This window comes from Centroberyx affinis, unplaced genomic scaffold (assembly GCF_046629955.1).
Source record: "Centroberyx affinis isolate AG114_WGS23_722 - 3 ecotype Tasmania unplaced genomic scaffold, CSIRO-AGI_Caff_v1 ptg000220l_1, whole genome shotgun sequence".
Classification (NCBI taxonomy): domain Eukaryota; kingdom Metazoa; phylum Chordata; class Actinopteri; order Beryciformes; family Berycidae; genus Centroberyx; species Centroberyx affinis.
The window spans coordinates 7,102-22,500 of record NW_027278909.1 but is presented as its reverse complement, the minus strand read 5'-3'; the positions used below and the strand labels follow the sequence as shown (position 1 = coordinate 22,500).

General features: G+C 41.7%; 1 protein-coding gene across 2 annotated transcripts; it reads right to left on the bottom strand.

The window, feature by feature from the left end:
- Positions 1-6,142: 6,142 nt before the first annotated feature.
- Positions 6,143-11,275, bottom strand: sec22bb (SEC22 homolog B, vesicle trafficking protein b). 2 transcript variants are annotated; one of them, XM_071541546.1, is made up of 6 exons: positions 11,121-11,275; positions 10,015-10,026; positions 9,230-9,339; positions 8,755-8,915; positions 7,777-7,923; positions 6,143-7,531 (listed from the first exon to the last, which is right to left on the bottom strand). In XM_071541546.1, exons 1-6 carry the CDS (start codon positions 11,193-11,195, stop codon positions 7,377-7,379), a joined length of 660 nt encoding a protein of 219 aa, XP_071397647.1. In that variant the 5' UTR covers positions 11,196-11,275; the 3' UTR covers positions 6,143-7,376. The 2 variants fall into 2 exon arrangements, with proteins under 2 accessions (XP_071397647.1, XP_071397646.1); XM_071541545.1 differs by lacking the exon at positions 10,015-10,026.
- Between the last annotated feature and the right edge of the window lie 4,124 nt (positions 11,276-15,399).

Here is a 15,399-nt window from a genome sequence, read left to right as displayed (position 1 = left end):
CACACACACGTACACACACAACACCACTGCCCTTCCCAACTCCCTTGGTCACCAACAACTAAAAGACATATGTAGCCTGACCAGCATATTAACCTTGTACATAATTACTGCTGATGTTCTCAATTATCCTAAAGGAACCCTAAAGCAGAATTCACAGAATTCAATTCATTTCATTGCAGTATTGTTATTCCTCTGACAATCAACAGTTTGATTTAGATTTGTGTACAGGAGCAAGTCTCTAAAGCCAGAAATACAAGGCAGGACTCTAGTCTGTGATGCCATCAAGTGATACTTCCTGGAGCTGCTCCAGACTAGGAAACTGACTTTGAATACACTGTGATATACCCCAGGGGGATTTTCAACACACAAACGTATATATACACACACACACACACACACCCCCACAAGCACATGCGTACACATCATTAACAGGCATGTGCGTGCACACACTCACATGCACACACACACACAGAGTTCTCGTTTGTGTGAGAAACTCAAACATTCCTCAACAGTCCTCTAAAACAGTCTTTTAAAACAGTGTCCTTAGGATGAATACAGCTTTACTGGCTTATTGCAGGAAGCAAATACTAAGATACAAACAAAATAAAAATGTGAAGTATGAAACATGTACAGTAGCCTAGGTATGTTGTGGTGCAACAACTGCATACAAGTAATGGAAGTGCAATTCTAACACTGCTGTTGACTTATTCAGAGAATAATTTCCAAAAAACAAAGAAAAACCACATATTTCCTCAAACATCACCAATTGGAATCACATTTTGACTTCTCACTATAGTTGTTAGCTCGAATTCTCCACAGTTTATCATTCAGAAATGACAAGAGTAATCAAGATTGGGGAAATATTGACCATATTATGGTCACTGTGGCCATGGCACTGGGTCAAATCAACCAGAAACAACCATGTCACTTGTTCATGTAATTCATGCCAAATGTTTGCCTGAGATTCTATGATTTGTTTGCTTTGTATTCCCCCACTCTCTAGTGTAAATCAATGGGGCTGGACACACACAGCTTGAAACATCATATTTAAGCACTTCTGTTAGTTATCTGTTGTGAAACAGATTGTAAGGAAAGTGTTTGTGAGGTGCTGCAAGTGATTTTTCAGGAAAATGTCCATCCAAAATGGTTTTGGATGGACATTTGCAATTCATTGTGAATGAGACTTCTTAAAAGCCTGAACTATCCCTTTAGTTTCACAGAAATAGGACCACTGACGTGACATGAAAAGGCCATCGCAGACAGATAACGTGACAATAAGATCAAACCACAACTTTTTCTTTGCAGTGCAGAGAAACTTTGTGGTAGTTGTTAACTGCCTTATGGGTCGAGGTATGTTTGAGGGGCGGGAGCTGATGTGACTGATTTAGGAAAAGAGAGTAATAGTAGAAGACCTGAGGTCAACACCATGGCCTCTGCAAGTAATACACCATAACAAATATACATGCATGTTGCTATGAGGTTATTTGGATTTGAGGAGGGCAAATTCAGATGCCAACTCCCACTCTCGGCCCTCTGAATTTCTCTCTCATACATTAACACACATACACGCACGCAGATGTATGCACAGATGAGGACACTTGTGCACACACCGACTCAGAAACACACACACACATACACACACACACACACACACACAAACATACTGACACGCACATCTTAGCCCCCCTTGCAGTCATACTCTGGTCCCTGAGGCCCAAGGGTGCGCTAGGTCAAACTAATCTGCCATAGTTCATGATGTTTAACACACAGACTGGGTGAGAACACCAGGCAGAGGGAAATGGCAATGAAAGGGGAGAAAAAACATATAATATCTGGGTTGAAGTTACCTAGTGCATAAAAAGTGTGATTGTGTGTGTGTGTGTGTGTGTGTGTGTGTGTGTGTGAGAGAGGACATGTGTAGACCATCTTTGTGTGCATGTCTGTGTGTTTAACTCAGATGTTGAAAGTTAGAGAGAGTGTGAAGTGAGTGTGCCTGGCATATCTCCATTCTAGGGTTAATTGTATCATAAATCCACAAGCTGCTAAAGGAGAGGCATGGCTGACATTCACACCTCAGCGCCTGCTTTCTCACAGGCAAGGCGCAGCATTGTGTGTGTGTGTGCGTGTGTGTCAGATAGGACACTATTAATAAACCAACAACACCATCTATTTGTAGAAAACAATTAATGGAGAGGCAAATGTGAGACACTTTTCCAACTATGGGGAAATGTTGCTCCTCATGTAGCCTATGGTTTTAGTTCTTACATATACTTGGGCCTACACTTCATTGACACACACACACACACACACACACACACACAAAGTCTCTCTCTCTCTCTCCCTCTCTGTCTCCTATCTTATGTTAAGTCCTACACACACTGAGCACACACACACACAGCATGGGATGTGGGTAAATACGTAGCGCTGGGAAAACGATTGTTTATTACATTGGTTTTATTACACGAGCGAAAGGTCTGCTTTTTTTCCAAATAGACTCATGCATCATTATGACGGCAAGGTACGGGAGGTCATCAGTGATCACGGTGTAGGTCTGCGATGAGGTGATAAAAAATACACAAAGCGTGGAGCGGGTCCAGGCCCAGGGAACAGCCCTGCTCCACACTCCACACTGACCCCCCCTGTGAGAAGTTCCCCGTTCCCAGGACCCGGTGTGTACGTTGGGGGGCAATAACTCACTCGGTCCTCTGACTTCCTCTTTCGGCCTTCTGCGTTTTATGGCCGCTCCTCTCCTCTGCCATACAGCTGCTGTCTCCGCAGCTTCCCTCTCTCTCTCCGATTGGATATTAGACAGGAGTGTGAGAGATGAGGAGGAACAGGGGAAGAGACAGGGAAGCAGCTGGGATGAGGAGGGAAGCTGGCTGGCTTTTAGGGGATGACCCATTTTTTATCTTTGCCATTACAGGAGACTAAGAGATGAAGACAAACTTCCCTTGTTGTGGCGCAGATCTTACCGTAACCCCCACCACCACCACCACCACCGCCACCATCACATTGATAAACAGTGCAGTGGGCAACCAACTTCTTTAAAAGCCTTCATTTTTCAAAGCTATGGGGGAAAAAAATGAGTTAAAATAACGGTTAGCTCGAGGAAAGCTGCCTTTGAAGATTTACAGTTTGTGTAAAGGATTATTTAAGCCTCGGTTAAAATTGTTTCTGGGTTTTTTTTGCGTCACATCCTGTCTAGAGAGCGAGGCTTCTATAAAACAGTCATTCTCCACAATGTGCCCTCCCATTCATGATATCATATCTGTAAAGTTGTGTGGGCGAGGGCACGAGGGAGGAAATATTGAATTTGCAACAGAGCACGCCATGTCTACATGTTTGTCTCAGAGACGGTTCAGAGCTGTGCTGCTCTCGCGACAAGGCTGGTCCGCCAGAAGCGTGACTGAAAATCTCCCACTGACCACAAAGAACTCCTCTTTAGCTGTATGATAGCGGGCTCGATTTGGCATGCTGGAGAACGCGGCTTGACGTTTCAGCGAGTTGGGTCTCACATGCAGTGTGACTCAGAGGCCAGGTCAAGGTCATGCCGTCTCAGTGTCCTGCTTCTTTAAGGTTGCACAAGAGTTACGAGTGTGAGTCGAGTGTGGGCGGATGGTCTTGTGGTTGTGAGCATTTGAGTCTTTGACAGGAAATTTAATCAAGATAGGTTAATATGAGCTGGCTACTGTATACAGTATACTTTTTGATTAAAAAAAAGAAAAAAAAAGTTAAATGTATAGAAGGGACGGCATCGTTTATACTTCTCCTGGTGTGTGTGTGCGTGTGTGTGTGTGTTTAAATCAGTTTATGGTGTGTTTAGTGCGTGTGCAGTATTCCTGACCCCTGATCACATAAAGTATTTTAATCCAATCAGCCTCGTTTTCACATGACTGTCACGCACTCCCTGCTGCCATGGTAACCTGCAGAGGAGGGAGAGAGAGGGACAAGAGTAAGAGAGTGGTGCGTTGTCTTTTTTTTTTTATCACTCTGACATTTACACACACACACACACACATCACCACACAAAATCACACAAGGATTCTACACGTTACCCGTTATTATGCGGTACTGGGCCTTCCCTTCCTTGTTTTTTTCAGCTAAAGAGTTATACAGTAGTTGATATCTGTGTCTGTGGTAGAGTTTACAAAGATACAAAGCCTGACTTTGAGGAAACTCTACCCTCATGCCCTTTGACAGACTTATCTTAAGAATCTGTGACAGAGGAAGACAGTGTGAGTGAAAAGACTGACTGTTAGACAGAGACAGAGGTGGAAAACGACCAACAAGATATTTGTTAGTTAAAAGTGATGATTATATATTAAAATGTGTACAACAGGAAATTCAACGGTTCCTGCTTTTGTACTCAGACTTTCAGAGGGCACAACACAGAGCATCTGTGTCCTGCTTGACTTTCCAAATGTCACCAATGTATTTTAACATTTTACATTTTACAACGTATTTTCAGTGGTTCATTTTAGTCTCAGGATACTGAAACATGTTTGATATGAAAGGGATAGTGCCAGTGCCTGTTTATAACAAAAGTAAAAATAGAAAATTTGAGGTAATTAAATCATAAATAAATACTGTAGCATAAATGCAAATTGATAAATTAGAGCCCTGAAAAGACCAATTTTTTTGGAAGTGGAAAGAGTATGGCACACGAACAACTTGCCAGTGGGTTTAAGTGTAGCCGACTTCGCCATGTAGAGAGTAAGGCTAGGCAAAAGGTGATAGACTTGTGGGATATGAATGACAGATAACATCACATGGTGCTGCTGCTGCTGCTGCTGCTGATGCAGCACTGTGAACAGACAAAGGTGGCAAAGGTGACCACGATATCTGAGAGATATAAAGGCTTTAATCAGTTAATCAAGTGTAGCGCAGAAAGTTGGTTTAGTTCAAAACAGTTCCAAAGTAAGTCAGTCTTCACCACTATTGAGGCCAAACACACTAAAGCCCACTTCCCTTGAGAGGTGAAAAGGTTAGCCTGTGCCCTGTGGTTTGTTTCTGGCACGCTACCCTCTGCTGCTTCTCATTTTTGCTCTGCCATTTCCTGTTCTAACTCAACTTACAGAATCTGACTGCTGCTGTCAACTTATAGTAGTTATTGCATTCACTGTTATGTGCCAGAAGCCTACATCTGAGCCTGTTTTTATTCTTTTTTTTTTTTTTTTACCCTAGAAGCTGTAGCCTATATTTTTCCATCTTTTAAAACTAACCTATGATTTGGAGCTCAGCAAACAGGAGGCAGCAGTCAGCAGCAGTTGTTGAAGTCAAGGGGTTTCGAGAGCTTCACTTTCCACCGGCATCACTGGAAGAATAAGCAAAGCACTCGACCTGCTGGTCAGCAGCGGTACAGTCAGATTACTTTAATGCTGGCACATGCCAACTAGTATTGCGGTCAAGTCAGTTCAGTTAAGGAAGTAATTTTTCTGTAATACTGCAATAAATTCACTGAAATAAAAAACAACAGTATTGGAGGTAAGGCCAACAGCCTGCTACCTAGAGAGTCAACATAACCCATTTCCCCTAAATCTTCTGTGGGTCTGGAAGAATTGATCAGATATATCAAAATAATGTAATGATACCTGGGACTGCCCCCTGAGTCATCGAGTTGCCCACTCACTATTTGGGGTTGACTAAGACTTTTTTTTTTTTAGTTTATCAGTTTTTCTTTCATGTTCTATGAGTTCTTTACTGGAAGTCTTTTGCATAATTGTATTAATTTGCAGGAGGACAGTAATATGGAAAACCTGTTTCAGAGGTTGTGTTTGGGTGAAGTCAGAGAATTATGAATTTTACCAAATTAAGTAAGTAATTTCTACCTCCTCTTCAGATAAGCTGCTTTGGACCCAAGGCAGACCTTCCCTTACATTTCAAAGGTACAAGAGCAGTATCATTTCAATATCTACTGAATGTGTACAGTACTGCTGTACATGAAATAATAGTAGCCCAAGAAAGACCAAAAAAAGTTATTTGCAGTACTATATGTGGATTCTGCATAGATGGCTTAACCTACAGTGTGAACTGAATTTAACGTTTTGATGTAAGCATCATGCCTTCCCAGTTGAGGAACAGAACATGACTATCATCAGTTTGAATCAAGGTCCTCTGACAAAGTGGAAACATTTTTGTGCAAATCATTTTATTCATAGAACAGAAAAAGAGAAGCTCTCCTTTCCAGCCATCAGCAGAGGCCGGCTACCTACAACACCTGTGAATCTCATTCTCAGCCTTAACCAACTTTTAAATGGAGCCTACACTTGTGTAAACTTTATACAAAATAAAAAGGACCCCATCAGACATCAACTCTTTTTTTATGCCTGCAGAAAGCTGCTGGTCCACACAGTCACGTTGCAGGAGATAGAGGGAGTATATATACTCATACTACAGGGTTATAGACATCCCATCACAGCTAATAATTCTACCAAATCAGACCTAGGCAAGACTGTTTGCAAGGCTTCCATATATTTAAAAAACAGCAGTGGTCTATTTAATTAAATTAGTCTATGTTGTAGTTGAGCCAATTCAACTGCCTAAGGATTAAATGTCTAGCGCACTTTCATGTTTTTCAAATATTTGTAACCGTAGTACATATTTTGTCCAGGCCCACAAAGCCCCCACAACTACGTTTATAATAGTAGTGTTAATGAACGCTAAAGCCCTTGTGATGTCTTCAGGGTAAATAAAATTATGTTCTTACTTCTTGTCTGTATTGCTGGACAGTATACATGATTAAATCAGCAAGGGTAGGGCTGTTATCACACAATTTTGGTAGCAAACAAAACAGAAAAGCTCTTTTTCTCTTCATTTGTTTTCCACTTACGCACACGTTCACACATTGAAAAACAAACCAACCACCCCACACACGCGCTCTCTCACTCTCACTCTCTCACACACACACACACACACACACACACACACACACACACACACACACACACACACACACACACACACACACACACACACACACACACACACACACACACACACACACACACACACACACACACACACACACACACACACACACACACACACACACACACACACACACACACACACACACACACACACACACACACACACACACACCGTAACTCCAGGGTAACTACTAGAGCACTACTGTGTAATTGTTAATAATAAAACTCAGCATCATTACATCGTTTATCTTCATCAGATCACAGATCCATGGACAGATGGGAACAAAATGGGCGGTGGTGGTGTCTAAATTCAAAAGTCTTATTAAGAGCAGGGATCCTGTTTTTAGTCAAAGGCGACAGCTTTTCTTAGTGTCTGCAGACTCTGTACAGCTCTTTTTTTTTTTTTTTTTACTTCAAATCCCGCCTTCCTCTTCTTCTCTTTCTCTCTCAGAGCCACCAGAAACGTACATAGACAATGAGCATGATGAAGAAGACACCACCGGCTGCCAGCTTGGCGTAGGTGGAGCGGGTGTTCAGGTACTTGGCATCGCTCCTGTACTTCTTCGACAGGCTGGACAAGTTACTGGCCTTGGAGTCCAGTGCTGCGGGGAAGAGGAGACCAGAGGAAAAAGAGCAGTAGGTCAAGAGCAGGAGAGAGAGAGACAAATGAGGACAAAAATTCTCATTTAATATGTTAAGTGGGAGTGTCTTCCCCCCGTCTCAGTCTTTGCACACGGTGTGAAATAGAGAACCATCTCCGGCTTTCATTATTCATTGCGAGAGAGGCACACTGTGCATCAGTTCGACCTCAATAGACTTCAATGGGTCGGAGATAACATCGACCTACCGGAGAGAGCCTCCCCTCTCTGCAGCACCTCCTCTATGTTAGCCACCATGATCCTCTGGACATCCTGGAGCTCTGTGTTGATGCTGCCCAGATTCCTTCTCGCTCGGCTGTCGATGTACGACTTCTTGGTCTTCTGGATGTATGTGTCTGGTGAGGGAGAGAGAGATAAATAGGAGATATACAGGCAGTTAAATGGAACTTGTGTAGCATTTTTCTGAATGGATTTCACTGCCAAATTAGTTGTAGTAATGGCCGTCTGCACTTTGTTCTACAGTCCTGTTAGGCTGCGCTGCATCTGCATATTTTATCATTTTCCTTCCCTGCTGCTAATGTGTAACTTGATAGTCTACTGGAAAGATTTCCGGACAGTCTGCAGGGACTTGAGCCTGGGAAATCCCAAAACAGACCAAATTAATTGAATGAGTGAATTGAATTGAATGAATAAGTTGGGGATAATTTTTTTTTAGGAATCCACATAAAAATGTAGTGGGAAAAATCGGTTCCCAATGGGTCAGAAAACATAAAATAGAAAAAGTGGGAAAACGTATAATGCACAGAGCAAGTAGTTTATTTGTGTTAACAAATACAAGCAGGCCAGGTCAAGGCCACTTCAAAGCAACAAATGAACACAAATACACGCTTGGTTACTCAGTTGCAACGTTTCAAGCTTGGTGCTCTTCCTCAGGCAGCATCCTGCCTGAGAGCAAATAGTAAATAAACTACTTGTTTTGTGCATTATATGGTTTCCCACCCTTTCTATTTTGGATCCTTATTTTAGACCAGCATTTTTTCCCCCAGCATAATGTGCTGTGACAGTAAATTATACAACATATTCATTAGAAAATCTTAAATGTAGCATAACAAAAAATGCTTAATATGTTGTTAATTTGAACAGTAGGACAACTGCTGCTCTACTTAAACCCAAGCTCCAGCCTCCCCCACCCCTCTTCACCTCTCCTTGCTCTCCTCCTCCCTTACCAAACTCGATGAAGGAATAAGGCCGGGACACTGTGGGGACCTTCTTTCCATGCTGCTCATGAAACTCTGCCTGCAGGTCCTCTAGATAAGCAAAGGCCAGCTTCTTGGGAAAGCCGGCTTCACACAGCACAAGGTAGCACACTCCTTTCTCTATAACATAGCTGGAGAGAGAACCAGGAGTGTGATCAGAATTAAAACATATAAAAAAGCTGCTATGGGTAATTTATGGTTACAAGGTTAAAGCACACTGAGCATGTTTTTTTTAGGTTATTTTGGTACATGTCTGAGCTTCAGTTTTGCACAACTATTGCAAAATTGTCAAGAAACCATTACTCAAATTATTAAATTCAGACTACTTCCCAAAACTGATGCTTTGGGAGAAAAGTGGTAGGTATTCTAGACTTATTTTACTGCCTCATGGCAGTCAGCAATCAACAAAAGATCTTCTGAAGTGTGCCCATTAGTTTGTACTCACTGAAAGGACATGGAGCCGGCCTCTAAAGTACAGCGTGTGGGACTCTGCTCATTGAGTTTCCTGAAGAGCTGCTTGGCTTGACTCTGGTACTGCTGAAGGTCCCGGCCCAACTAAACACACAGCAAACCAACACCGGTTACCACACAACTGTGAGGTTGTTGTGTCAGGGCAAGAAAAATCAGTTTAGGGCAAGAAACTTTTTTCATGCAGCTGCCACAGCGACATGTACGCCCCAGAATTGATGAGCCACTTTCACTATTTCACCAGCAAATAAATGAAAAAAATGAAGTTTGGTGACCTGCTTAAGTGACTGAGGAGACAGATATAGCACCCACAGTCCAAATTTAACAGCATTTGCCTTGATGGTGTTAATTTCTTGCCCTGCACAGTGTGTAGTAGGTTAATACTTGGTGTGATAAATGAAGGACTGAAGACAGACTCAGCAATGTGATGCCACATCTGGGATTCAAGGCAAAGTTCACTGCGTTTCAAAATAGAGCAGAAAGTAACAGCTGTTGCAGCACCTTCATTGATGGTACACATGCTCTGCTACCATCAATAGTTGTTTGTTAATATTATATATATATAATATAAGTGTTTTTTAATATCAGTATTTGGCTGGTGGATGGTATTAATTTCTTGGGTGTCTTTGACCCTGATTACTTAAAACTGTCACATGACTGAGTCTCACTTTAAAGCAACACTGCAGCATCACTGGTGCATCACAGAAATACATGTATGATGTTGAAGCACAGAGCAGAGTACGGTGCAGAGACGAAACAAACCTTTTCACTTCCCTTTGTGAGAGCAAGCAAGAGAGCGAGGGAAACATGTTAGTCCTGTCAGCAACTCACACTCAAAATATGATACAACAGCGTAACACGTTACAATCAGGCAGCCCAACACACTCCCAAGACTCCAAAGTGCCATCACGTTTAGGAATCAATAACTTAAAAGGGGAGTGCCACCCATTTTAAGGATTCACACGTTTATTTCTGTGCCCCAGGACAGTTCAGCCAGTGTTTGAACTTGCACCACTCTTTCCTAAAGCTACAAATCAGAGAGAAAATCCTTGAATTAGTGATGTCACTGGGATGTAAAATCAGGGGTTGCTCCATAGACAATGAATGGGGCGCTGACTTTGTGGAGCCATAAGATGCTAAGCTGAGTTGTTGCATCAAAATGAATATAAGTATGAACCAGATTTTAAATGTCATTTGGGTGCAAGAACTAACAGAAACATCAAAGTCAGCGTCCCATTTATTGTCTATGGAGCACTGCCAGATTTTACATCCCAGTGACATCACAAATTCAAGGGTTAGCTCTCCAGTTTCTAGCTTTAGGAGAGAGTGGTGCATGTTCACAAGTATTGACTGAACTGTCCTGGGCCACAGGAGTTAGCCTAACATATGTAAATTCTTAAAATGGGTGGTATTCCCCTTTAGGCAGTTTGAGGAATGAGTCAAATGCTTTAGCTAAATAAAAGGTACATATAGTTGTGTATAAATAGGTATTACAGGAAGGCATGTACCCATCACCCAGTAATCTCTTCCTATAACATCGGATCAGTTTCATGTAATGGATGGCCATGCTCTTGCCTCTTCAGAGAGCCACATCTGGAGGCAAGCCATCTTGTGAGTTTGGCAGTCACAGCTGGCCAGTCAGTTATTTAGCTAACAGCTAAGTTAGCATTAGTGTCTCTACAAGACATTGCACCAACTACAGGAGGCTAGGCCCACACTGGGAACAGCGATCAGATAGAGAGCACAGCGGCCACGTAGCTCGTCCGGCCGTATCAAGGTGTTGTCGACACTGCTGGGTCAACATCCACTCAGACCACAAACAGGACAGCAAGTGCAGAAAAAGGTAAAAGCGCTGGAATAATAATAACCTGCTCGTCTTCCTGCATCGAAGCGGCCAGCGGCAGGCCGTCCGCCAGCCGGGCGATCATCGTCAGCAGCACCATGTCTGAGCCGTTTTCTGCCTTTCTCCCGCTGCCAATAAAAGCCACAGGTAATAGCGAAGAGTGTTTGACAGGCTGTAAATTGACAACACCACAGTACTGACGCGCTGAGCTGGCCGGAAACGCTAGTGCTTTGTGTGTCCCAGCTAAATCCTACCGGGCTCATGCGGAACCAAACGGCCGCAGCTAAAGTTCCGCTAAAGACGCTTTCCCCAAATTAAAAATCGCTGTGATATTTCTATAAGAATTGTGGTACTAAATTGTGAGTTTATAGTATCCTTATGGTACTTTATGGTATTTTTTTTTTTTTATCTCCTATGGTATCACTATCCTGTGGGATATATAGTTTATAGTTTTGTTGTGATATTTGTTCCTCTAGAATTTAAATTAAGATTACTATCGTTTTTAAAATTAGAATGTAGGCGTAGTACTGTATTTTGTTTATTTATTGTTTAAAGAGTGTAAACATAAAGACGATTTTTTAAATTCTTAAAAACTGTTCTTAAGTATTCAGTATTGGCATTAGTATTAGCAAATTCTAAGTATTTACTATGAAAATATGCACTTAATATTGACTCTTTGTATTCTCTATGAATAGTAATACAAATTCAGTCTGTTTCTGTTTTGGCAAATAATTTCTCGACTGACTTATTCATAAACTACAAATTAAAATGTAAACAAGCAAACATACAGCGTAATTGTGTTTATTAATTAAAAACAAGCTCACTAAATATTTTAATGTAAATATTTCTCAAGAAAATATGCCCCGTGACTTCAAGAAGAAATAGCTGATTTTTTTTACATTTCTTAAAGTCAAGCACATTAAGAAACCTCCATTTGAAAGTGGTGCTTCCATATACTGTGGGATATTATATCATACGAAGTTGTTCATGATGCTCTGATGAAGGCCACTAGGCCGAAACGTTAGCATGTTTGTTGACATGGCCAGAATAAATTGGTGAAATTGAGATTAGTCAATTTTGTCCTGAAGATCTGGGTGTGTGCTACCTTTTTACCTTTGGGTATTCAACGTTGGAACTTATTCATGGTGTCATTGTCAAGATAAAAAAAAAAAAAAAGTAAGAGTCTGTGTTCAGCCCAGACACATCTATACTAAATCAAACTCATTTATGACAGCCTGATTGATTGACACTATTAAAGCAATATGTGATGCTTTTATTGTGAATATAAACTCATAGGGACAAGTTGAAGCAACCTCTCTCCTCCAAACAATAGATGCTGTTTGATTTGGCTCATTACATAATAAGCCACCTTTTCCTTTCAGTTTATTGTACGGAGTGTTATTCCTCTTCCCTTTATGGTTCGTGCAGTGATGACAGCAACTTCCTGGAACAACAGCTGAGCAGATGGGGGCCGGTGGGCTTTTCTGATAGTTGCAGGTCTCTACAGTAGGCAGCAGGGGGCAGCATTGTTCAACACGAGGGTGGGACTTGGCGAGGACGTAATCAGCTGGACAGCTGGCATTACGTTGGAGAGAATTGTCTGAAACACACGCACAGACACACACACACACACACACACACACACACACACACACACACACACACAGACGATCATATCTTGAAAAGGAGAGGCAGGGCCAGGGCGTTTTTCTTTACAGATTTTTAAATGGAATCAAAGAAGTACACACACACACACACACACACACACACACACACATACATACACATGGTTGCCCTTCAGCTACAGCCATACACTGACCTGCTCCTCTTGCTCTTCTGTCAACAGTTGCCACTGTCAGTGATGCTCCAAATAATAAAGTGTGTGTGTGTGTATGTGTGTGTGTGTGTGTGTGTGTGTGTACATGTGTGAGTCCAAGTGAATGAGTGAGTGAGGGAAGCAGAGAGAAAGAGAGAGCTACCTGTCCAGATACTGAAACAGTTCACAGACCTCTCAGGACCTCTCAGCCTTTAAACAGTGACAGGACAGAGAGTCAGGTGGCGAGTCCGCAGGGCGTCACAGTCGCAGGCTGCAGCGCCCACATGACACACCCACACCCACACCCCGGGACACCCGCCGTCTGCCACAGGGCCTGTCTGCCGCCTGGTCACACTGTGTAGAGGTGCATATCCCTTCATTGGATATCTGATAGAAAATCAACTGTTAGCTTCTAGTTTGGTTGCATTTGTGTTTGTGCTCAAAGCTGACCAAACTATCCAATAATGCATTGTACAATTTATAGTATCAAATAAGGCAAATAAGGAGTGTGTGTAATAAGTAACAATCATATCCTCTACTTATAATCAGTATTTATTCTGACAATTGGACTGCAGTGCATGATGTCATGGAATGGCTAAGTAAAACTATAAATATTTGCCAGCTGCTCCTGGATCACAAAGGATATCACTGTAAATCCCTTCTCAATAGGTAGAAGAGGACTGTGAAGGCAGGGGACAGGGAGGAAGGTAAGTCTGTCCAATGGGAGCTGAAGAGGAGCATTAAGGATGGAAAGAGCTCCTACAGCACCAGGACAGGACTGAGAACAGTTTGCAGAAAAACAGTGTGAAGGAGGTGTGGAGTGGGAAGGATAAGGATCACTGGCTATGGGCAGCTGGGATAAACAATGGAGGGGAGCAAGGACAGAGCGAATGAGTTAAACCTGTTTTTTTTTTCATGTTTGACATAGTTTGACACAGTAGGGGCAGTATAGGGGGGAGGATGAGGACGAAACTGAACTCCATTGTAAAACATCTCCCACTCCCTCTACGGTGACATGATGCAGCTACGGAGCACCTTCACCCTCTGCCTCCCCCCTCCCCCAAGATGAGACATGAAGCTCTTTAGGTGATATGCATCCTGTCCCACCGGCCCGGGCTTAGCCAACAAGGAGGATGCTGAAGCAGTTTGCCTGCCTGCTCTGTCTGTACGAAGTATATAAACTGTCCAGGAGGACCTTCACGTTCCTCTGCTCTGGACTAATCTAAACAGAATTGCTTGCGCGGATTATACATCTATCTATATAACAGTATATACTGTATGTCACACATATACAGTATGTTGGTACATTTTCTGCATATGATTTGGTACATACTGTATGTCTAGACACTTTGTTCTGTACATATTTCAATCCACAAACATGTTCTGATATGATAGGGATCATGAGAACAGATGTCAATTTATTTATTGTCACTTCTGTACATATGGTGCCTCCATCTGTTTTTTTTAAAGTTGGCCAGCCAGTAATGCACATACCCAAATCTGCATGTTCTGTACATCATATCTACATCAATAAAGTGAATACATTTGGAACGTGTATATATGTTTTACAATGCACATCTACATACCTACTGTACATATTCTGTACAGCATATGGCCCTCTGTAGACCATTAAAGTCAATTTGAGCATATTTTCACATCTTTTATATACAGTATATGTTGCAATTTTTCATTGATTTTCGTCATATTCTTATATTCCTCCTACTTGTTGTATATTGCATACTGTATTGTTGATATTTTTATACTTTTTCCCTGTATTTCATACTGCACATATTTCACATCTTTATTACTGCTATTTTGCACACCCTCTTATTACTGTAATCAGTACTTTTATGTTTCATGCTTTCTTGCATACATTTCTACTTCTTTAATATGTCCTTGTATTGAAATTGTGGTTGAATATGTTTACATAACCACCATTTGCTCTATTCTATGCTCTGTTTATATTCTACTTTTATTTGCTGTATCCCTTTACTATTTTCAGCTGCAACAGACAAATTTCCCCACGGGGATCATCAGAGTTTCATCTTATATTACTGTTCCTCTCCGTCTGTTCCCAGGCTCCATCTGTTAACATGGCACCAATCCTCTTACCACTGCAGATGCAGGTGCACATGAGCATGGCAGGGATTCAGGTGTCTGTCACAATAAACCCACTGAAACTCAGCAGAGGATGGCCAGGTGACTTACAGTGCAGACGTTCCTTTTTACAGACTGGAGACGAACATGATACGAATACTAATAGTAGTACTAATACTACTACTACTACTACTGATACTACTAATACTAATACTAATACTAATACTAATACTAATACTAATACTAGTACTAGTACTAATACTACTACTAATACTAAAACTAATACTAATCCAAATGCTAATGTTAGTAGTACACTGATACTAATACTAAAACTAATACTAATAGTGATACTGATACTAATACTGATAGTAATACTAACACTGATACTAAT